Source organism: Hippocampus zosterae, chromosome 16 (genome assembly GCF_025434085.1).
Source record: "Hippocampus zosterae strain Florida chromosome 16, ASM2543408v3, whole genome shotgun sequence".
In the NCBI taxonomy this organism is placed as follows: Eukaryota; Metazoa; Chordata; class Actinopteri; order Syngnathiformes; family Syngnathidae; genus Hippocampus; species Hippocampus zosterae.
In genome coordinates this window covers 10,682,133-10,704,468 of record NC_067466.1, presented here as the reverse complement: position 1 = coordinate 10,704,468, position 22,336 = coordinate 10,682,133, and the positions used below count along the sequence as shown (strand labels likewise).

Below are 22,336 nucleotides of genomic sequence, written 5' to 3'. Positions count from 1 at the left end.
TTTGCTTCCTGAAGAACAGGAAGCGAGTTTCGACAATAGTGTGAAAACTGAAACAACTAAACAATACACTTTTTTTCTTCTCAACTGAAACCAGTAAGCAAAAAAAAGAACGAAAAGGAAACATTCTGAAATATATCAACTCAGACATGTCGATACTCTTAAGGGCACTATTATTACGGTAGAGATAGACCGAAAAAGAAGCAGAAATTACAGTTATTCGACATTTGTAACTATGCAGAACAACAATAAGTACTCTGCATGTATGCATACAATAGACAGGACGTACTGCACTGGCGCCTCCCACCTCTGAAAAACTACAACCCCACAATACTTTGCGCCTGGCAACATTTCTTGTCTACGTGGGAAGGGAAGCATCCCGACCTCGGACATAAACAAATATTCAACGGGCTTGATGTGTGTCCTGCGCTGGAGGTAACCGTGGCATGACAGGAGCATTTTGGAAGCGATCCCGCTGACGCTTTTTAAACATGTGGCTCAAACCCGAAGAAATACTGCTGAAAAACGCCTTTAAACTGTGGGTTACCGAGAAGGATAATGAATATTTCGTGCTTCAAAGGAGACGAGGGTATGGTGAGGGTGGCGGAGGCTTGACAGGTAATGTTCATGGGTATGTTTTCATCGATCGCATGTTTGGCAGCTGTTGTGTTTTAAGATACTAAGTTGGTATTAGGCTCACGAGTCATGAATGGCCAAAGCTTTTCATGTTTGTCGTATTTGCCTGCCCGAGAAAGAAACGACAGTGTGCTACTGTATACAGTAGCATGCTAGAGATGTACTGCAACAGGTTTAAAGCTAAATAGTGAAACGGTGGCGTGCCCTAAACGTTGTTCCCTGCCTGTCAAAAAGTGTATTTTGTTATAGGATTTAATTGCCTGTTTTGCATGGAACAAAGTGTAGGGGGTGTTCACACTGTGGATTTCACTTCTAGCTGGCTGGCCTGCAGCAATGCTTCAGGTTAGCTTGAATAATTATAGACTAAGAGCATGATTGCACACCATCTCTGAGAATGAATAATTTATCTTGCATTGGTTTAGCAAAAAATGACGTGTAAAAGTTTGTTGTTTAGAGCCCCAGGGCACTTTGTGTTGACATCACTTAGGGGGTGAAAAGTTTTCAAATCAGTGGTTGGTAAGCAAGTGTACTTACATGAATACTGTATTACTCAAATAAAAAGTAGTCCTACCAATAACAAAGGAAGTCAAATTCAGCCACATTAAATGGTTTTCAGTTACATGTTTGCATGCATGTAACTGCACAATATGCTCACCAGACAAAGATGATATATATATATATATATACACACACTTGTATTTTCATAAACCAATTCGATTGAATTAAACTTTGACAGGTGAATTCACCCAAATTTATAAGAAATGATTACACCAGTTTCCTTTTTTTCAGCTGATATCTCTTTTCGTACGCAAAACAATTTGAGTTCTGACAAAACATCTATCATTATATTCAGTTTTAAAATCCCTGTAATCACAGACTTGCAGCCTGGACAATAAATCTGTCAGCAAATGTCTACACGCTTTGATATTGTCTGGCTATGACATTCAGCATCTTAAACAAGGACAAGCAGAATCTTATTCAGAGCAGTAGGACTCAATCCAGCCATATGAAATATGTTTCCAATGTAATCAATTTTTAGACTTTACTACTGCTAGCATTTCACTTTTTGTAACCCTTGTGTGACAAATGAATGAATGTAAAGTGTTTTCCATGAAGGATAATCCATCACAGCTGCCTGCTTTTATGAGAACACAGGTTAGTCACTAACTAGTATAACAGTGACAGTTGAATGCAGCAGCTGACACCCTCTACAACTTGAGAGCCTTTCATATCTCAAGGATCTTTCCGGCGGGTATGTCTATTCTGTACCGTGAGATGACCTCTGTTGCCTCCCAATGAGAGCATGATGATGTATTGTGTTTTTGTGACACTTGAAATTCTTCAACGGCAACTGGAATATGCCGAGAGGTCGTTTAAGCAAGGCCAGTTAAAATCTGGAGTCTCTCCATCTACTTGTTAAACATTAATGGAGGGCGAGTGAGAGAGAAGCCTTAAAGTGCCAGATGTGGTAGTTGCATATCCCTGACGTAGAGTCCAGAATCACATTCCACCTTGTCAGAGCCACAATCTGACTGCCAAAGAAGGGAAGATGTCCTACGCGCTATACAGACCAATGCTTGACAGAAACATAGTCAACATTTGAGATGTTATTAGTCCTAAACGACAGATGAAAAAGACAATATCACAATCATGAGATTACAGCTGTGATTTAAGTAGTAATTGTCTCATGTAGCTCAAAATTGCATGTAGTGTGGAGACATGCATGGGGGTCATGCAGTGTTGCTTAAAACTATCATTGTGCTTTATGATGCAGGTCTCCTTGTGGGAACATTGGACACAGTACTGGACTCCACATCCAAAGTTGCTCCTTTCCGCATACTGCATCACACGCCGGATTCGCAAGTGTATTGGTCGATAGCATGCGGTATAAGCTTGCGATTTCATTCCATTATTGTTGAATTTGAACATTTAAATTCAGTAAAGAAAAGGGTAAACCATCTTTTGTGTTGTTTGTCAGCTATATTTCCTTCATTTGTGTCAGGCGTCACAAAGGACGAGATATTCCAGCACTGGGATTGGCTGCAGCAGAATATCATGAAGACCCTTTCTGTTTTCGACTCCAGCGAGGACATCACCAGCTTTGTGCAGGGCAAGATCAGAGTAGGAAATCTTGAGGACAAAATGCCCACTTGGCTCTTTAGACATGTTCAGACTCATTATAAGATATGTATCATGGTACTGTACAAATGTTGTATTTCTCAGGGTCTGATTGCTGAAGAAGGGAAGACGTCCCACGTGCTGGAAGATGATCCTGAGAAGTTCAGAGAGGCATACTTGAGGTTCGAGAACTGGTTTGCGCTGCCACAGGAGGAGAAGCTGGTCACCTACTATGCCTGTAGTTACTGGAAAGGCAAAGTGCCCTGCCAGGGTTGGCTCTACCTCAGCACCAACTTCCTCTGCTTTTATTCCTACCTGCTGGGAGCTGAGGGTGAGAAAAGGCTGTGTTGTTTGCTTACATAAGCAGTGGCATCCTTCATTTAACCCCAAGATCTTGTTCAGTTTTACAACCCTTTCAGCTTGCTTCATGGGCATTTTTGTCCACAAACATACAGTATTTTGAAGGCTTTTTACATTTCTCTTACTACAAAACATTTTGAACTAATGTCAATTTTTTGCCTTTCGTATAAATATCCATTATTGTAATTTCTCAAGAATATCATGCACTCATTTGATGTATGACCCCACAAAATCATATACAGTATGTATTTGTAATAATGTATTATCTCTCCTCCAATTTGCTGGTATCCATGCTCAAATATGCCGCTCCTTGGTGTGAGATGAAACACTCTGTCATGACTTCACAAAAACAAAAAAGGAAAAAAAAGTCCTTCATAGGGTTAAGCATTGTAAAAATGACCATGTTGCTAAAAAAACGTGCTTTGGAAAACATTTCTTGCCACGTCGGCCACTCTTATACAAAATACGACATCGGGTCAGACATATTTTCCTTTTCCGGAAAAATCCACTTGCGAGGCCGTCATAATACTTGGTGAGTCACAACATGAGACATTCCACTTCTCAACTATTATGATCTAGTAGAAAATATGAAAAACAAGCCATGAGTCTATAATGAAAGCCATTTTACTTTTTTATATAATGTAAACATTTAAAGGCGGCGTTCTCGTATTTAAATTCTGCCATTATGATGATCGTTTAATAATTTATTTTCTATTTTGATTGCATCGTTAGTGAAACTGATCATCTCCTGGGACGAGATCTGGAGGTTGGAGAAAACATCAAATGTCCTCCTGACTGAGAGCATCCATGTGGTGGCTCACGGGGAAGATCACTATTTCTCCATGTTGCTGCGCCTTAATGAAACGTTCGTCATCATGGAGCAGCTCACCGACTACTCCATTAAGCGCCTTTTTGATAAAGACGCCTTTGAAAGAGAGCGAGCACTCTCAGACCCGCTGCAAATTACCAAGAGGTGCTGTCTTTCTGCTCGTTATGTCTTGAATCGGATAACGTTTTTAAAAAAATCCTATATAGTAACAGAAATGACTCTACACTTTTTGCCTTTTGGTCTTCATGGCAGTTTGTTGTCTGATTCAAAATTGTTCACCATACAACCAAAGAAGAGCAGTCCACCATGTCACAACTAACCTCAATCACAGTGCGAGAAACACCGCCCACTCGCTGGCAGCAAAACGCTTTGTTCTGCCCGCTTAGTCCCAATAGGCAACACTCACTGCACATACATGTATTTGAAACAGCCTTACGAATTGCCTGCCTTATACTAAGCTAAATATTTCAGGCTGCTTTCAAAATGTCTCTAAGAAGACATATCGGGAATAGTCACACTAATTTGAATTATTGTTTTGTTAAAAATAAGTGTTCATGATCTTCTTTATGACATTTTTCCCCCCTCCTATAGAGGCCTAGAGGCTCACGCAAAAAGTGAGCAGTTCCGGACATTTTTCAGGCTACCCAAGGAGGAAAATCTGTTAGAAGTGCATGAGAGTTTCCTGTGGGTGCCTTTCAGCCATTTTAATACACTTGGCAAGATCTGCCTTTCTGAGAACTACTTATGTTTTGCCAGCCAGGACGGGAGCCAGTGTCACATCATCATTCCGATGCGCGAGGTAGAACATCCACGGCTTCACTTGATTTAGTTCCATGCTGACACTTCCTTCCGCCGCATGTAATTTGATGAAATTACTTTCTGGCTGGCCAACGCCACTGTCATCCAGGTCGTAAATGTTGAGAAGCCAGATTCCAGCAGCCGTGCTTTAACCGTGTACGTGCGCGGGAAACGGGCACTCCGATTCACTGAAGTGCGGGACTACCAGCGTCTGGCGACAACAATCCGCAGCAGATGTGGGATTAGTCCTAGCCCACAACATTCAGCCTCAGCAGAGGTAACAAGTCTTAATTGTTATAAATGTACAGCCGTTGTTTTCTAACGTCAAAAATGATTCCGTCCTTGTCACTAAGGTAATCCGAGGCGAATGTCAGTCGCTCATCAACCACTTTGACGACAACCCAGAGGACGTGACACTCATGGTGGGCCAGAAAGACAGCAGCAAGGCAGTAAGCACAGAGGCGCTTATGACGGTTTTCCACCCCCAGGATGTTGAAAACCTTGACCCCAAAATGGTATGGAACAAACACACAGGACATTTAGAACAAAGTTACTAATGATTTAAGACTGATGGATGTGGAAAAAAGTAATGTGATTGAAAAGTAACTCCTTATTTTAAAGTTTGGGTCTGAGTATTTAATGGGGGGTTTTCTCTTAATGTGCGTCTGTTTTTTTTAATGTATGACAATTTAAGTAACCGTGTGGTGTAGGATTATTTTGGATTTTTTTGGGTCTGTACATTGTTTGTGAATACCAAAATGCGAGATGAACTCTAGCCAGCTGTCCATGCTTGGGAGAATGTTGAAAAATGTCATTTTAATTCATGATGGGGCACTTCCACATTTTGCTATTGTTCATGAATGGCAGTGGTGGTGTAAGTGGTGAGTCAGATGTTCTGATGTTTTTTTTTCTGTTTTTTTTTTAAACCTTATTTCTAGACCACCTCTAATATTAATTTTAGGGGGGTAAAAAATGAATACATTGAAAGGTAAACTCAAAAAAGGATGAATAAATAGAAATGATTATGTCCTTTCTAAGTGTTTTAGAATAGGGCATTTTCAACCACCCCATTTATCGACTGAAGTATTGACACATTTTGATGAATTCATCCATCTGGAGCTCAACAAAAATGTTGGGCAAAACACTTTCATGCCAGAATGCTTATCCTCATGATCAACAGCTTAAAGAGAAGATGAAGGAGCAGTCTTGGAACATCCACTTTTCGGAATATGGCCGTGGCACAAGTATGTTCTTCACCAGGAAGACACGTGACTTGATTGTCCGTGGAGTTCCTGAAGCCTTGAGAGGAGAGCTGTGGATGCTTTTTTCAGGTTTGTTTGGAGTGTTTTTGTTTAACACCAAATGTATTTCTCACAACTCGTGTCATAATAATCTTTCTTACGATTAATCGTTTTTCATGTGATGAATAAGGAGCCGTAAACGACATGGCAACTCACCCTGGCTATTACACGGAGCTGGTGGAACAGTCTCTGGGCACGAGCACGCTGGCTACAGATGAGATAGAGAGAGATCTTCATCGCTCTCTGCCAGAGCATCCTGCCTTTCAGAGTGATACAGGAATATCCGCCCTACGCAGAGTCCTCACCGCATACGCCTATCGAAACCCGAAAATTGGCTACTGCCAGGTAAAGTCTCTCCACATTATATATATAGCTGATTGATGATCATTACATTGTTTCTTGATTCAGCTTTTGTTTTGGATTCAGAGTGTACATTTGCCAGTAAGTGGATGTATTGTTTATATTTGTAAACAAAACTAAGGTGTATTAAATTATACACCTTTCCCATTACAAATTTTGAACATTCATTAAAAGGCTGAGGTGCTCTGAAAAATGCACACCCAGCACACATTAATAGTAACCTTTCAAGGGACACAAGGGTGCTTAATACCAGTAATTTTCTGAGAGCAGTTGAGTCAAAATGTGAATCATTTCTCTTACTCAGGCGATGAACATTCTGACCTCCGTGTTGCTGCTCTATGCCAAAGAGGAGGAGGCCTTTTGGCTATTAGTTGCTGTCTGCGAGAGGATGCTACCAGATTATTTCAACCGAAGAATTATAGGTGAGAGAGGGGCTACACACACACACTACTACTTGCTTTTTATATTGATGAAGTTTGAAGATCAATGTAACAATTAATCGAATGATTAATTAACTCGGGTGACAGCACGGTGACTTTGTTTCTTCAGGGGCTTTGGTCGACCAGGCTGTTTTTGAGGATCTGATTCGAGAGAACCTCCCCCAGCTAGTGGAGAATATGACGGACCTGAGTTTCTTCTCGTCCGTTTCGTTGTCCTGGTTTCTCACCCTTTTTATCAGTGTGCTGCCCATCGAAAGTGCTGTGAATGTGGTGGACTGCTTTTTCTATGATGGCATCAAAGCCATTCTGCAGCTCGGCCTGGCCGTGCTTGATTACAACATGGACGCTCTGATCAGCTGCCATGATGATGCTGAAGCGGTTACCATCCTCAACAAGTAAGCGTCAGCCAGGCTGTTCCACTCTATCGCTAGTGCTACTCAGAGTTCACATTTAAATGTTTTTATTTTCAATTTGCTCTTGAGATTTTTTGATAGTGTGACAAACAAAGACAGCCCGTTGCCACCAACAGTGCAGCAGGCCCCTGTAGCCAACAACGACAAATCAAAGCACTTAAACGTGGACATCAGCGAACTGATCCGAGAAGCCTATGAGGTACTGCAGCATTTTTTTTTCTTACAGATCAATTTTATTTAGTTTTTGAATTCATTTTCTCTTTAGAAATACGGCAGCATTCGCGCAGAGGAGGTTGAGAGTTCACGAAAGAGAAACAGGCTTTTTGTGATCCAGACACTGGAGGACACAACCAAGCAGAATGTCGTAAGTGGACACTATTTAGTGTGTTCCCTCACTATTTCGCCGTTCACCTATTACTATATCGTAAAAATTCATTGTTGATAGGGACTGTTTGTTTTGATCTGTTTTTACACCATACATACTCATTTTAATAACCTTGCCTTTGGTAAAGGAGAGCCAATGCTATGTTTAGCAATTTATTGAACAGAATGAACATTAAAACACCATAGCACACTAGCTCAAGAGCTGTGGTCGACCGCAGCTAACACACACACACACATGATACCACTAGGCCCCTCTTAGGCACAGACCATAATAACCATAAAAACCTATAATACTGTATACAAAGTATTGTTATGCATTTTATGCTTACTTTCAAAATGCGTCTGCAGTATTTAAAAAGTGTATTATATTATAGCCTGATAGCCTCTTGAATATAACAGTAACGATGGGGTTCTTTGCAGATTCGTGTAGTGTCCCAAGAAGTCAAATTTACTCCCGCCCAACTTGACGATCTTTACAATTTGTTCAAAGTGAGTGACACACATTGCTTTCCTCGAAAAGCAAATACACCCTGTCTCTTAAGTGGAGTCAGCATTCCAATTATGTTGTTTCAGAGGCAGCATTTTCTTAGCTGCTACTGGACAATGAAAAGTCCGGCACTGCTTCACCACGATCCGAGTCTGGCCTACTTGGAGCAGTACCAGCTGGGCTTCCAACAGTTCAGTGTGCTCTTCTCCCTGCTGGAGCCTTGGGCTTTTTGCACCAACAAGAGCACTCTTTCTCTATGGGTTTTCCGCTTAATTGATGAGAACCAAGATGGCCTAATCAACTTTAAAGAGTTCTGTTGTGCTCTTAGTGAGTGTTCACACCTCCTTTGTCACAAATGCAGACAGCTCCTGAGACTATATTCCCTCAGTTCAGTAACACAATGCTTCATCTCCTGCAGATAATTTGTACTGTGGATCTTTCACAAATAAGTTAAAGTTCCTCTTCAAGCTGCATCTACCACCAGGCAAGTGATATGTCTGAATTACACGGGTATTTATTTGAACAAATGTCTTGAGGTTCGCTCCTTTAATTCATTCGATAGGTAAGCACGCTTACTTCTGAATTGCTATTTTACACCTCAGACTTAGCAAATCATTAAATCAACAGAGAAGGATGATCTGCATGATGTGGCGCCGAGTGATTGAAAGCAGCATCAAAAATAGTTTTTGGGGTAAAATGTCTTTGCGATGGGAACAACCGCTGTCTGGAACTGTGACGGCATTTTTGTTCTCTTGTGTCATGAGAAAGACTATTTTAATTTATGATTTACAACTGTGCAGAAATACTCACATGATGTATGTGTGTGAGAAAAAGACAGACAGTTGCCAAGGACAGTTAAGTACTCTTATGACCAGTTTCAGACTTCATTGGAGATGGATCCAGATACTCACCTGAACAAGGAAGTGAAATAATGTACGACACAATATGGAGAAAAAGCTGAGCCGCACCTGACATTTGAGCCAGGTGGCGGGGTACACCCTGGACCGGTTACCAGTAAAGGCACATATTGACAAACAACCATTCTTTCATCCATCCATTATCCAAACTGCTTACCCTCCGGAGCGTCACAGGCGTACTGCAACCTATCCCAGCTGCTTTTATTAGTCTTGCAAGAGAAATTCCAAATCACCACGTGTGGTGTATTTGATGCAGACAAGTAAACATGCATTGTATGACTGTTTTCTTGGTCAATGATTGACTGCACTTCTGCCTTGCTCATGCTCAACTGTTTTTTTAATCTTTTCTCTCAGTACGCTTACAGTCAGTCTCTTCTAGCTTTCACAGGTAGTCCTTTGCACGTACAGGAACAAAGACTCCCAAAGTTTTTTGAGACGACAGAGGGCTCTCCTCACTTGAGTAGACTTTCTGGTTAGCGTCTTGACTGCTTTTTTCCCCTCCTTCAAGTCTGACTTTTCCCTTCCCTGAATTTTCACCCTTCCTTCTGATTGATTTTTCTCTGGGCAATTTTCTTAATGTGGTTTTGCTCACATTTATCCCGTGTATTACAGATTTTGATCTTCCAGAAGATGGCGTGATTAAGAAAAGTCCTGAAAGGGGTACTTTAACAGTCAAATACAGTCAAAGGCTTTGTGCAAATACCAACATCTTCCCTGTGTGTGAGACACTAATTGTGGGTTTGTGTGATTTAAAGGTCGAGGGAAAGTAGACCTCCAGGCCTACCTAAAACAATGGCAGAATGAAATACTTCGAAAAGAGGAAACTATCAAGGACCTTCCTAGAATTAATCAGGTAATTCGCTTCACTTGTTTGTTTACAATGGCTTATCAATTCATTTTCAGAAATAGTCAGCTCAGGAAAAAAATAATTTCAGACTTCATGCATAGGCACGCACTTCAGAGATCCAAATATTTGTGTCAAGAGTACCAGTATATTTTCACCCCAAAAAAGTCGATTTTGATTCTTCATATTGCCAATGCATCGACAAGAACTTACACGGGAAGTGGCAAAAATCTGTAGAAGAGTGGAAGCTGCTACAGCTGCAAAGGGGGACCAATAACAATATAATTGTTCATTTTCAAGTTCTTCATTTTCTTTTTTCCTTGAGACAGCCTTGTCTCACTATTTTGCAGTTCATCGTTCGCAGTCGCACCACTGCAATATCACTGACTTTCACATGAATTCTGGGGTTTTACAGTGTACTAACTTACTAAAATGCCATTTATCGGAAAAGTAAGTCACAATCACTGATGCACTTTTCAACCGTTAACTCATTCACTCCCAAATACGTTTTTAAATGTCTTTTCAGACTTGGTCTAGAATTGGCTGGTACTGAATGAGTTAATAATACAGTAACAGGAATCACAATGAGCACACTCATGCAGAAGCTGCTGTTGGCCACAACCCTCGCCCAGACACAGAGTGTATTGTCTCATACAATCCTTGCTCCATTTCCTTAGGATTAACCTGGGGGAAAAAATTGTTCCACAAAGTGAAAAAGTTACTCCTCAAGATTGATTCGCAAAACTCCTCCGTACAGACAAAAAATTCTGTTCACCTTTTTCACAGTATGTTCAAAAAATGTCTTGGCAATTCCATTATGTGGTCCCCAGATCACAGATTAGGTTTCAGTACACTGTGGAGTCACCATCAAGTGCACATTTATCTAAGTATGCTTTATTATTTCTTTTCGAATCTCAGGCTCAGTTCATACAGTTCTCCAAGACATTGTACAACATTTTTCATGGAGATCCAGAGGAGGAGTCCCTGTACCGCGCTGTGGCCCATGTAACCAGCCTCCTTTTGAGGATGGAGGAGGTGGGCCGGAGGCTGCAGGAGCCCAGCAGCCCGCCTGCGTCCTTGAAGCCCACCGCTGCAGATGGGGAGGACGAAGCTCCTCTCACACCCAAAAACTCTGACACTCCCAGTCCCCAGGAAGCGGGGCCTGACCTCTCTGGGGCGGACTGGTCTTTTTCGTTTGAGCAGGTCCTTGCGTCACTCCTCAACGAGCCCGAAATAGTGAGCTTCTTTGACAGACACGTTGACATTCAGAGTAGAGTAAAGCTAGCATCAGTGGCTCAGCTGAAGCTAACAGGAAATAGCAAGTGATTGGATAGATTCATAAAACAAACAAGGATTAGCAGATGAAGGGCAAAAAGGGCTGACATGCATAATCCTTAAATGGTTTTCAAGGTGCATGCAGACAGGAGGCATCAACTCCTGTATTGTTCACCAGGGGATATTCCTGCGCCACTATTTTCCTGTACGTGTATGTCAATCAACAGTGTTTAACACTCATAATGTTGAGTTTCTTATTGCTCATTCTGCAAATTTCACAGACAGTCTCCCATTTCCAGATTGCACCCAACCAGAATGTCATGGGGCCCGTGCAATATAGCTAATGTATACAAGACATAAAGTACTGTTTATGCTGCGGTGTTTAAAAATGGTAGAAGACATTGTTCTATAACTTTCCAATGTCTTACTGACCTTCATATCAACCTAGTGCAAATCAGCCCCATTGTGCTGGTAACGCTTATGACCAATGCGATGTACTGTATATACGCTTGGCTGAAGTGTGTTGTCCTGTAATCCTGTTTGGAGAAGAAGCATCCTGTCATTTGTTTCTTAATTTGCAACACTTACTGTCAGTACAGTGTAGCTAGTACACGTGTACCAGTATCGCCGGTGCGGTGGCTCAAAGGAGACTCAACTCGTTCTGACTAGTAGCTCAGTCGAGAGCTGCTTCGAATGGATTTTAAAGATATTTTACTTCAAATCTCAGGGTGCAATTTGTATTCATTAAAATGTATATTATCCTGAGAGAAATAATTGGAAGTTTGACTTAGTTAAATATTATAATTGTGAGGCATGTGTAGCACTTTTGCAACATTTTGATGCACGCCTTCAACAACATGCAAAAGTGTGTGTTGTTTTCTCTTAATCTGTGCTTTTGCTGCTTGCGTCCCAATGACTTGTTGCTCATTGTTGGAGATTATGCCTACACGTTGGAGGCGTTCAGGTCAAAAGGTTCTGGATGCTTGTGTTCTAGGTGTTCTTTTCTTCGAGCCATACACACATACACATTTTTTTAAGTTGTTCTTATTGCACAGGAAAAGACTGTTCTAGAAGAGATTTGAGTGTCAGTGATTTATTTTTTTGGTCATTTCTGATAGCATTTGCCAAGTGTAGTCTATAGTGATTGTGAGTACAAACCAGCATCACCTTTGAAAACTGATGATCACTGTTTACTCATGTCAAGAAAACATACTATAGGCTACTTTGATGACATGGGTAAATAAAGCCGAAAGCCATATTCATTATTCCAGTATGATGGCTTTCTCGATGCATTTAAATAGTTATGTTATACAACAGATAAGACTTAAACCTAAATGAGAAACTCTGAATATATTGAAGTGATTAAAAAAAAAGATATTAAATGTATTTTTGTTATACAACTGTCTGTAACAAGAATGTATTTTTTACAAATATGCTCGTCTTGTTTTGCCCAAATGTGAGAACTGAAATACATTGTGGATATTTTCAGACTAACTCCCTGTTAGACAATTTGACATTTTCATTTCAGTTTATTTCGTCTGTCGCACATTTCAAAGGAACTGCTTTCATTTTGGTCAATGAAGGGGAAAAGTAGCCAGTCATTGATTCACATGCCTGCTTTGTCTGGAGTTTTTTTTTTTGGTTTTGTTTTTTAACACAAGGGTAAATTTGAAAATCATGGTGAGTTCTATTCTATTTGATGCATTCAGTTATTGCAGTTATTGTCTGCTTCATTTGACTTGTGACTTTTCTTGCTCTTTTTTTCAGTTATTAATGTTGTTCCAAAGTAATAAAGAGTAAAGAGTGGTCAATCTTTAAATGGTTTGAATCCTTCTTAGTTCCTCGATTCACTGGCCATAACACTTGCTTAATATGAGATCCAACACGTGGGCGACAGCATCCTGCAACAAGCCCTATTGGAATCTAAACATTATATTTTCTAGTTACTTTGACCTTTATTTAACCAATTAATACTGGAGTGGGAACGTTTTTTAATGATTTGATCATTTTAGATTTGTCTTTTTTTTATATCACAAAAAAAAGGCATTTCAACATAAACATTATTTTGTGTAGCAACCTGGCCTCCTTAAGAGCTCTCCAACTGTTCATCTCAGTCATAGAACCCAAAATATTTTTTTTGCTTACTCAAGACTTAAAAAAAGTCTATACTTTTAGGTCATCCATCCTGCTTTTGTTATTGCTGTGTTTGCTGGACTGACTGTTTCTGCGCTGACTTTCCATGGACATCTCTTGAAACGAGGTGGAGATTTTCCTCTCCCTTCCATCATCTCCGTCTGTTTTACCTTTCTCCTCTGTGGCCATGTTGTCTCTGTTCTGTTTATACATCACCTTGCTGCTGTAGGGGCTGTAGGGTGGATTTGGCTCAGCGATGCCGTATTTTGCTTCCACTGGGAAGGGTTCAGACCCCGCGGGGCCACTTGGGAAGTAGTTGTAGTTGGAGACAAAAGGGATGACGGTTTCCGCAGGTTCTCTCACTGCCTGCGTCCGCCTGTAGCGAATGCCCTGATGGCATTTGGTGAAGCCGAGATGGTACATTTCCACTAAGTTGAGCAGCAATGAGATGCAGGCCACAGCCAGCATGAAGAGGATGAAAATGGTCTTCTCGGTGGGCCTGGAGATGTAGCAATTGACCACATTTGGGCAAGGCCAACGGTCACAGCGGTACATTGGCTTGAGCTCAAAACCATACAGGAAGTACTGCGCTATGATGAAAGCCACTTCAAAAAGGGTCTTAAAGATAATGCTGAAGACGTAAGTCCGAAGTAGTGCTCCTCTCAAGTGCACATGCCCTTGGTTGTCTTTGATGGGCTTTAATGTCTTCTTGGCCTTGTTGCCAAGTATTTGCTGCTGCTTTTCACTCTGTAGAGCCAGTTCCTTCTCCTTGTCTTTCAATTTCTCCTCCATGCGCACCAAATGGAGGATGTGTCCCAAGTAAATGAGAGTGGGCGTAGACACAAAGATGATCTGCATCACCCAGAAGCGGATGTGGGAAATGGGGAAGGTCTTGTCATAGCACACGTTCTGACAACCGGGCTGCTTGGTGTCGCAAGTGAAACCCGACTGCTCGTCTCCCCACACCTTCTCCGCCGCGGATCCCAGCACCAGGATGCGGAAGATGAAGAGAACCGTCAGCCACACTTTGCCCACAACAGTCGAGTGCTCCTGGGCGCTCTCTAGCAGTTTCCCCAACAGGTTCCAGTCTCCCATGGCGGCTCACAATTCGAGACTTACTGACAAGACCACCTGGGGAGAGACAACCACATGTCACACGTGTTAATGTATAAAATCTCTGCAAGAGTCTCTCCATCTCTCAATGCTGGTTTGCTAGGCTATCAAAAACACGGACCTAAAACCTAAATTCTAAAATTTGTTCCCTGAATTTGTATCCATTTATTCGTCACACGCTACTCTTTTAATTTCAGGTGCACTTCTTCCACTCTGTGTATATGGATATCAGATTATTTTTCCAATTAGTTTTAAATCTCCAAGTCCTGTCAATTTAAGATGCCAAAAGCCTTTAGAATTACTTCTGGATCACATGACTTAAACTATTAGCGATGGGAATGTTCCCGTACTTCTTATTTTTTCCGAAACCTGTCTTCTGCAAATTATAGACACCTTGTTAAGTCACACCTTGAGTGGTTGTTTTTCCTTGGATCTAGTGGTTTCATAAATATCAAATTAGAGATAAGCAATTGGGCCAAAGAGGGATTTTTCTTCACAGTGACAATGCGTATTTGGCTCAATGGCAGTGAATGTTTATTAATACATTTTATTTACATTTGTATGCTTATTCTTTTTGTCATTTTGTTGTATAATATGGCTTCTTGAGGACAATAACTGCTGTTCTGCAGCATTTTTGTATGGGGTTCATGGTTTCCATAGTTGCGACATGATAGTGGCGGTAAAGAGATTTTGGTCTCTTTATAATCACATTAGCCAAACCCCGGTGGGACAGAGAAAGATTCAGTGGACAAGAACAAACTAGTAGAAAAATATATACCGGTATTTGGACAGAAAAAGGGGAAAAAAACACACATTACCAGTGAGAGCGTGTCCGTCCGACCTCGAGCGTCGTGTCATTTGTACTAGTTTAGCTGTTGTCTCGGCTAGGCTAGTTTAGCTGTTCTCGTAGACGTAGATCAAAGCTCTTTGAGTGGCGTCGCTACAGGGCCCCCATTAAAGAGATTTTGGTCTCTTTATAATCACACTAGCTAAACCCTGGTGGGACAAAGAAAGACTCCATGGCACTACTACTGTACTACTAAACTGTAACATGTATTTTGTGAATGCAAACACTTTGTTTTTCTTCTTTCTTCTTTCTACCCACAATCTTGCTGCTGTAGACTGTAAATTTCCCCAGTGTGGGACAAATAAAGGATATCTTATCTTATCTTAATATGCAAATACTGGAAAGATAACAGGTACACTTGCACAATCGTATTTGATTCACTTCAGAAGCTGGATCAAAAATGCGGAATTGTATTGCTTTTCCTCTCGACCTCTCGAATAATTTGCCCCTCCCGCGTCACCACATAACACCACAGAACTGTTATACAGTTACACCACTTAAGTACACCGACAAACACTTTTCTTAATGTATTTATTTTTGCAGTTAATTGAACACAGTAGGCTGAAACACAAAATCCTGTCGCTGAGTATAAATCACAACCTACATTCAAAATTGAAAAATGCTTGGTTCATTGGACATGTAACAGTCCCAGGAGGTCCATTGTACTGTTAATGAAGCACGAGCGCTATGTGGAAAAACAAATGCAATCAAAGGTTTTCATTACAGCATTCATTTCAAAATGCATTTCTATAATACATCATGGATCCAAGCCCACAACCTTTCACACCCACATTCCATCACTGAATGTGAACTGAACTCATGTGCTTGTACGAAATTAGGGAACCACAACATCTTCAGTGACTTACACAGAATAATAATTATGACTACTATGATTGCCATTCGTCAGAATTGCAATATTGTTATTTTTAATGCTTCTTTGAGTAAAATAAAGCATTCCTACAAGGGTTCCACAGTAAATTCAATGCAAACAAAAAAAAAGCTGTCATAGACACATAGAGGAAGGACCGAAACCCATACATTTGCTCCGGTTTAAATTCTTGTAATATTATTTAGAAAGAATCATAGTTGCATAAACACATCATTTGTTGTATAACACATACGCACTATTTTACATCAATATTCTAATAGTCATGTATGTAAAAGTGCATTTTAGTGGAATAACTTTTGTTGACTTTTGATTCTGCATCCAGCGGGTAGTCATGACAGTAGTCAAAACAATGTACTTAATAAATGCTATAAAACTGTATTCATAATGATCAATTGACTTAATAACAGGTCCTTTTATATATAGGACAGAGGGTTGAAACGTGAGACTAAAACAGGATATGAAACAAACACTTATTATAAAGTCTTGAAAGAGCAGCCTTATCTAATAGTTTGTACTAACGTCTCCGCTTGAGGATAGAAAATATTTCAAGACATTTTGAAAATATTATACGAAATGCAGAGGATTGAAGGCAACTTACATGTTTGCTCGTGAACCGCCCAGCAGAAAAAGAAGGCGCCTGAACTCGCAGACGAAAAAATGTATTGCAATTGATCATGAATCAACTACTTGTATTCCTAAAGCTTGTGTCTTATCCACTCATTAAAGGGAAAATGGGGGTGAGAGTGCAGGAGAGCTGGAGCTGCCTGCTGTTGAACAACTTTTGCTGGAGGACAGATCTTGTGACACAAGACCCAGATTTAGGTTTCTAGTTTATATTTCAGTCCCTCTTAGTGATGACACTGCATCAAACTTGAAGAAAACACTTGTGCCTGTCCTTTTGGGCCCCTACCAGTGGATGTCAATAGAGCACCTGTTTGGAATATGTAACCCATGTCAGTTTCAATAAAATAACTCAATTTGGGATATAGATTGTGCAATTTTTGTTGTATTTTGGGTGGGGCTGAGCACTCACTGTAATTGAATTCTAATCAACACCGCAAAGTAGTAAAATACCACTTTCAAAATTTTGTGAACACTTAAAAGACTGTTATTTCATGATAATACCAAAACAATTGTGCATGCTATTCTGTTATTGAAAATCTGAGAAATTATTTCTTCAGACATACTTAAGTGTCAACCTTTGACTGCACGTAAGCAATTGACCTTCTTAAACTATTGCGCTATTATATTTACTTGCTTTTATAGTATTTGACGAAACATCACACATGATTTTTTTCACCAGTCATCCCACAATGTACTGTACCTGATTAATGATCACCTCCCCCAGCCTTTGAGTTCCACGATGAGTGGGTCAAGACTTCTACTCTTCAGTTCACATGAAGGTCATGTTTTTCTGAACCGTTGATGAGCGCCAAGATAAACTTCTGTTGAATAATTTCCTTTTTGTGTCTGTTCTTTTGATTCCGCAAACCTGTCCTCCTGATCTTTCAGAATACTGTGTATTCAACAAGCCGTCACAAATGAGGCATTGTGCCTCTCACGTGAAGACACATTGACGAGAATTGTGAAAGCCCTCACTTGAGAGTGAGTTTCTACGCAGACAAATGGCAGCTGATTGCTCCTCAGGGGATGCGGCACATATGTGTGGTCTAAATATAAGTGAAGGGGAAGGGAGCGTTTTTGTTGTCATCCGAGTGGCGACGTTCTGGGCTTTTGGGTGAGGTGACCCTTGGCTGTCGAGCATTCCTCTCCCTGAAGGAAAGTTCTGTTCTGAAACTTGTGTTCTCACTCACATAATTAACTTGTATTGTTTCTATTTACTGCATATGGCAGCTTCATGCCAAATTGACATCTCCAAACCGAAACGTTCAAGAGTGACAGCCAACAGTACAAAATTGTGCTTGGATTGCAACTTTGAGACTTTTCACGACACATCATTATGTGTTTTAGGCTTAAAAGTGTTATTACGGAAACACCATGATCCATCCATCATCAGAATTCATATACCCTTATGGGTGATGGAGTGTCATTATCACTGTTGTCAGAATGCTGATGGTTTAACAGAATTAATGAAAAGCTCAACCAAGGTCATTAAATTATCTGTGCAACAGACGACCCCAAAATCGAAGCATTTTGCTCCTAAAACTTCAGACAGTTGCACCTGTGTGACCAGTAATTGTGATGATTAAAAAAAATTACTGTTGCTGAATAGTTTTTGCTACCGAAGAATTATTTGTCTACTACAGAAAATGCATTCTCCGAACAATGTTGTCATTATTTGTGATTGTCGTGAGCAGTGGTGTCGGATGAGATCTTAGCTCACTCTCATGTAACTAATTTAGGTATGTTTTGATGAACTTTTTTTTTTGGTACTTTGATATTCAAATGAGGGAACCAAATGTTTACAAACGATGATAGGTCAACATTTCTCATGGCGACAAAATATTTTTAGTCGTCTCAAGAATGCCTGTTCAAAATAACCTTAAGTCTTGTAAGTGACTATCAGGATCGATTTGTTTTTTATTCCTGTGTGCTTGTGGTGAATTTCACCTGTGCATGATGGAGTGTTGACACTTTCCATAAAAAGAGAAGTGTCTCTGCATGTCTAGCTGTCGGTGGGCTCAACAGTTGTCACCTGCCGTCTGACCTCTTACACGGCGAGGCTATTGATAAACCAGAACTCTGCACTCTGGAGCCTTAACAAGGAGAACCCAAGCTGCCCGAGATGTTTAGTCAAAAGTGGTAGTTCACGTCTATAAATAGCAACATTACCACTAAACATGCAGTGAAGCGCCATGCCATTCACATTTTTTTCTTTTCTGGTTGGGAAACATCACCATGAAGATTAATGGCACTTGTGTCAAATCACACACACTCTTATTAGATTTAGTTCTTCATAAATACCTCACAGGGATTTTTTAAAACTGATATCCATAAACACTGTCAGTCAGAAAGAATGTATTGCACTGTAAGTTTACTGTTCATTCATTTCTACTTAATCACCAGTTAGACAGAAGACATTTGTTACTTTTCAGTACAATGACAACAATTCTAGTCTAAAAGAAGCAGAATGTTGCCACTGCATGTACAACACAAAAATATACATGTATTGAATCTTAGTGTATTGTTCTATATAGTGTATTGTACTTTCATAACGTAAATCAAAGGTTAATAATTGGCAATTAATGCTAAAATAACTGGTATGTATGAAACATTTTTAGGGAGATTTACTTCCCGATTACGAGTTTATGTTGGAGCCAAGCCCCTGTGGTTGAGTCTCCAGCATTGTGCATGTGCTTGCCGCAGGCCTTCCCCACCAAGAAGACGACCTCCGCAATGTTGAGCAGGATGCAAACACCCGACACGGCCAACATGAACACGGTGAAGACGGTTTTCTCCGTGGGGCGGGATACGAAGCAGTCCACTGTGTTGGGGCAGGGGTATGAGTCACACTTGACCAGACGGATCATCTTGTAACCGGGGTAAATCATGTAGAAGACGTACATAAAGGTCACCTCGAATGTGACCCGGAATAACAGGCTGATGACGTATGTCCACCAGAGGGCGCCGGTGATTTTCATTTTTTGGCTCTTGATTTGCTCCAGTTCTTTGGGATTGCTCTTCCCTGACAGCTTGTAGAGCCTCTTGTCCACATGCCGCCGGTGGGCCACGTGCATAGCGACCAGCAGGGCAGGAGTGGAGACCAAGATGAGCTGCAGGGCCCACAGGCGGATGTGAGAGATGGGGAAAAAGTGGTCGTAGCATACACTGTTGCAGCCCGGCTGCTGGGTGTTGCAAGTAAAGCCAGACTTCTCGTCCCCCCACACGCTCTCCGCTGCAACCACCAGGACTAGGATGCGGAAAATGAACAGCACGGAAAGCCAGATGCGACCGATTCCAGTGGAGTGTCTGTTGACGCCGCTGATGACAGCATAAAATGAGGCCCAGTTCATTTTTTGTTCCGGGTCTGAAAGACACACAGGAAAGTTGGAGTTTATTTTTGATGGCTGTCTCCATAAGCCCATAAGGCTCCACCTTGCTGTTGTGGTCTAGCCACACCGGTGTCTCACTGATATTGTTTGTTTGTTTGTTTGTTTGTTTATTTATTGAACATAAAACATATACAGTAATGATTTGACAGAAAATAAGGTAGATAAAAAAGTAAAAGAAAGAAATCAGTCTTCATTCAACACAGTTATTATGTTCAAGGGAGTAGGATGAAGTAAAAAAACTTATCTAGTCCTACCCCGTTATGTGTTTATATCTACTAAATCATTTTTATATCAATCATAAAAGAAAAAGTAAGAAGAAGTCTCCATTAAGGCTCATACTTTACCCTTAACCGTGATATTTTCACAACTTTTGGTTTGTATCGGGATTATATACATCCTCACCCTGGCACTCTTGTGTCAATTTTCTCTTGTATTCATAATGGATACATATGAGTCCATTTAGTGTCATATTTTCAGTCCTCTTTGTTGGATTGTTGTTTTTGGTGAATACGGTCTTTCAGTGGAGTGAGGAACTTTTATTAGGTACACTTGCATACATCAAATACAAGACATTAATCTGTACCTTCAAAATCTCTAATATAACCTGAATGGCAGTTTGGTTTCGTTTGTTTACCCGCTCACATTTGATTATTAAAAAAAGTTTCAAAAAGACAAATGAAAACAAACTTGAATCAAACATGTACACATATTATAAATATGAACATTTACATGACTTTTGCACTAATAAAATGTCATATTACTTTTTTACATGCCTCATAATGATCCATGTAGTTGCGCCGTTATTAGAATTTTGCTTCACCTGCATATTATCACGCAAGTTTTCACATTACAAATGGAGAATTAAGAAGTTTATTTCACAAATCACATGACCAATGTAACTTGAATTTCATCCCGAAGAGGGTCAATTTCCACCCCCAAGTGAAGATGTCAGAGATTAAATGAAAAACAAGTTTAAAATCCACATATCAGTCATGTTTCATGAGTCAGAATTGTATATCTGCATGAATAATGATGAAAGCTTGAACATTTTTTAAATACTATGTCTACTCTACGGCATCATTCCTGCATTGAGTATAAGTATATGTTAGGCTCTATTACCCGGCTCAGGAGGAGGCGTAATAGGCATATGAGACAGCGCTGACAACTCTTTTGACCCACTTGCTTGGCATGGAAGATCGACTGTCCAGAAAAAGAAGAAGGCGGCCACTCTGCCCTCCACTGGATTTGGCAGACTCTTTATGAGTGACCTGGCACTGTGCGTCATGTGACACGCTTGCCCCTCATCAGAGTGAGGCGCACAAATTGCCAAAAGTGACTTGTGCAGGTTTTGCTGATTTCTTTTTTTTGTTGGTGATTGTGAATCAGAAGTTAAGCAAGACAACCCAGCTTTAAAAATGATCACACAAGAAGCAAAGCATCCTTACCTTCAGATGATGCTTATAACAAATAACATCCGGACACATTTATGCATGGAGGCTTTTTGAACAAATCTGTGCCAGTGAGCAACGGAGCAGCAGGACTTTGCATTGCTAATGGTATCACACACAGACATGCACACACTCACACGCACACGCTGCTCCGCACAGCCCTGCACTGAGAGGTCATATGCTTCTACACACACTGTTTGCATACAATAGCTCCATTTAGATGGACCAAACAAACAACTACACAATTCAATTCAAATGTTTTAATTTTGGCCCAGTGGAGGAATCCGTGTGGGGGACTGCAGTCTGCTCTCTTGGATGAAGTGGGCTTTGTTCTGGACAGGAAGTGTACAAATGTATAAAACAGCAATTGAACCAAGAGACAGTAAAAACACTTCTTAGTGTGCTTCCGTCCAGTTTTTCCATGCACACCATTGCCAGGCTTAATATTTCACTCTATCTGACTGAAATCTGGTACGCACGTAGCATGTTCTGATTCATATTTACCGGTACCCAATGGGTTTTGGTCACAATCTAAAATAAACAGAGATGGGCATTCCATCCATGGAACAGAACAGTCCGTCTGTCTCGGATGGAGCACGAGAAGTTTTTTTAATTTATTTTAAGGACGGATTAAGCAGGGATGGATTTTGTCCGGGTCTTTAATCGTCCCGAATGTGGTTAGGTAGTGGTGTTGGGAGAAAAAATAACAAGGCCAGAGTGTAGCCAAACACTGT

At 40.6% G+C, this 22,336-nt stretch overlaps 3 protein-coding genes across 9 annotated transcripts; 1 reads left to right on the top strand and 2 right to left on the bottom strand.

The window, feature by feature from the left end:
• Positions 1 to 331: 331 nt before the first annotated feature.
• Positions 332 to 12,978, top strand: tbc1d8b (TBC1 domain family member 8B). 4 transcript variants are annotated; one of them, XM_052048111.1, is made up of 21 exons: positions 333 to 615; positions 2,408 to 2,518; positions 2,636 to 2,754; positions 2,857 to 3,082; positions 3,844 to 4,084; positions 4,532 to 4,739; positions 4,848 to 5,015; positions 5,092 to 5,253; positions 5,919 to 6,069; positions 6,170 to 6,384; positions 6,704 to 6,821; positions 6,949 to 7,234; positions 7,322 to 7,451; positions 7,518 to 7,616; positions 8,057 to 8,125; positions 8,210 to 8,450; positions 8,542 to 8,607; positions 9,420 to 9,512; positions 9,653 to 9,700; positions 9,796 to 9,893; positions 10,803 to 12,978. In XM_052048111.1, exons 1-21 carry the CDS (start codon positions 489 to 491, stop codon positions 11,208 to 11,210), a joined length of 3,384 nt encoding a protein of 1,127 aa, XP_051904071.1. In that variant the 5' UTR covers positions 333 to 488; the 3' UTR covers positions 11,211 to 12,978. The 4 variants fall into 4 exon arrangements, with proteins under 4 accessions (XP_051904069.1, XP_051904070.1, XP_051904071.1 ...); XM_052048109.1 differs by having other exon boundaries at positions 332 to 615; positions 2,408 to 2,754; XM_052048112.1 differs by lacking the exon at positions 9,420 to 9,512.
• On the bottom strand, positions 12,906 to 18,081 carry gja2 (gap junction protein, alpha 2). 3 transcript variants are annotated; one of them, XM_052048115.1, is made up of 2 exons: positions 17,466 to 18,081; positions 12,906 to 14,423 (listed from the first exon to the last, which is right to left on the bottom strand). In XM_052048115.1, exon 2 carries the CDS (start codon positions 14,385 to 14,387, stop codon positions 13,323 to 13,325), a length of 1,065 nt encoding a protein of 354 aa, XP_051904075.1. In that variant the 5' UTR covers positions 14,388 to 14,423; positions 17,466 to 18,081; the 3' UTR covers positions 12,906 to 13,322. The 3 variants fall into 3 exon arrangements, with proteins under 3 accessions (XP_051904075.1, XP_051904074.1, XP_051904073.1); XM_052048114.1 differs by lacking the exon at positions 17,466 to 18,081 and adding an exon at positions 16,740 to 17,412; XM_052048113.1 differs by lacking the exon at positions 17,466 to 18,081 and adding an exon at positions 15,224 to 16,164.
• Positions 18,082 to 19,121: 1,040 nt separating this feature from the next.
• On the bottom strand, positions 19,122 to 21,757 carry LOC127589047 (gap junction beta-1 protein-like). 2 transcript variants are annotated; one of them, XM_052048117.1, is made up of 2 exons: positions 21,600 to 21,757; positions 19,122 to 20,129 (listed from the first exon to the last, which is right to left on the bottom strand). In XM_052048117.1, exon 2 carries the CDS (start codon positions 20,113 to 20,115, stop codon positions 19,390 to 19,392), a length of 726 nt encoding a protein of 241 aa, XP_051904077.1. In that variant the 5' UTR covers positions 20,116 to 20,129; positions 21,600 to 21,757; the 3' UTR covers positions 19,122 to 19,389. The 2 variants fall into 2 exon arrangements, with proteins under 2 accessions (XP_051904077.1, XP_051904076.1); XM_052048116.1 differs by lacking the exon at positions 21,600 to 21,757 and adding an exon at positions 21,274 to 21,422.
• Positions 21,758 to 22,336: the final 579 nt, after the last annotated feature.

Excerpts from the sequence above, each read along its gene's own strand:
- tbc1d8b (XM_052048109.1), top strand. The coding sequence starts at position 489 with ATGTGGCTCAAACCCGAAGAAATACTGCTGAAAAACGCCTTTAAACTG. Across the intron at positions 3,083-3,843 it reads CTACCTGCTGGGAGCTGAGG|TGAAACTGATCATCTCCTGG; the intron begins GTGAGAAAAGGC and ends TTGCATCGTTAG. Across the intron at positions 8,126-8,209 it reads ATCTTTACAATTTGTTCAAA|AGGCAGCATTTTCTTAGCTG; the intron begins GTGAGTGACACA and ends ATGTTGTTTCAG.
- gja2 (XM_052048115.1), bottom strand. The coding sequence starts at position 14,387 with ATGGGAGACTGGAACCTGTTGGGGAAACTGCTAGAGAGCGCCCAGGAG.
- LOC127589047 (XM_052048116.1), bottom strand. The coding sequence starts at position 21,301 with ATGCCTATTACGCCTCCTCCTGAGCCGG. Across the intron at positions 20,130-21,273 it reads TACGCCTCCTCCTGAGCCGG|ACCCGGAACAAAAAATGAAC; the intron begins GTAATAGAGCCT and ends TGTGTCTTTCAG.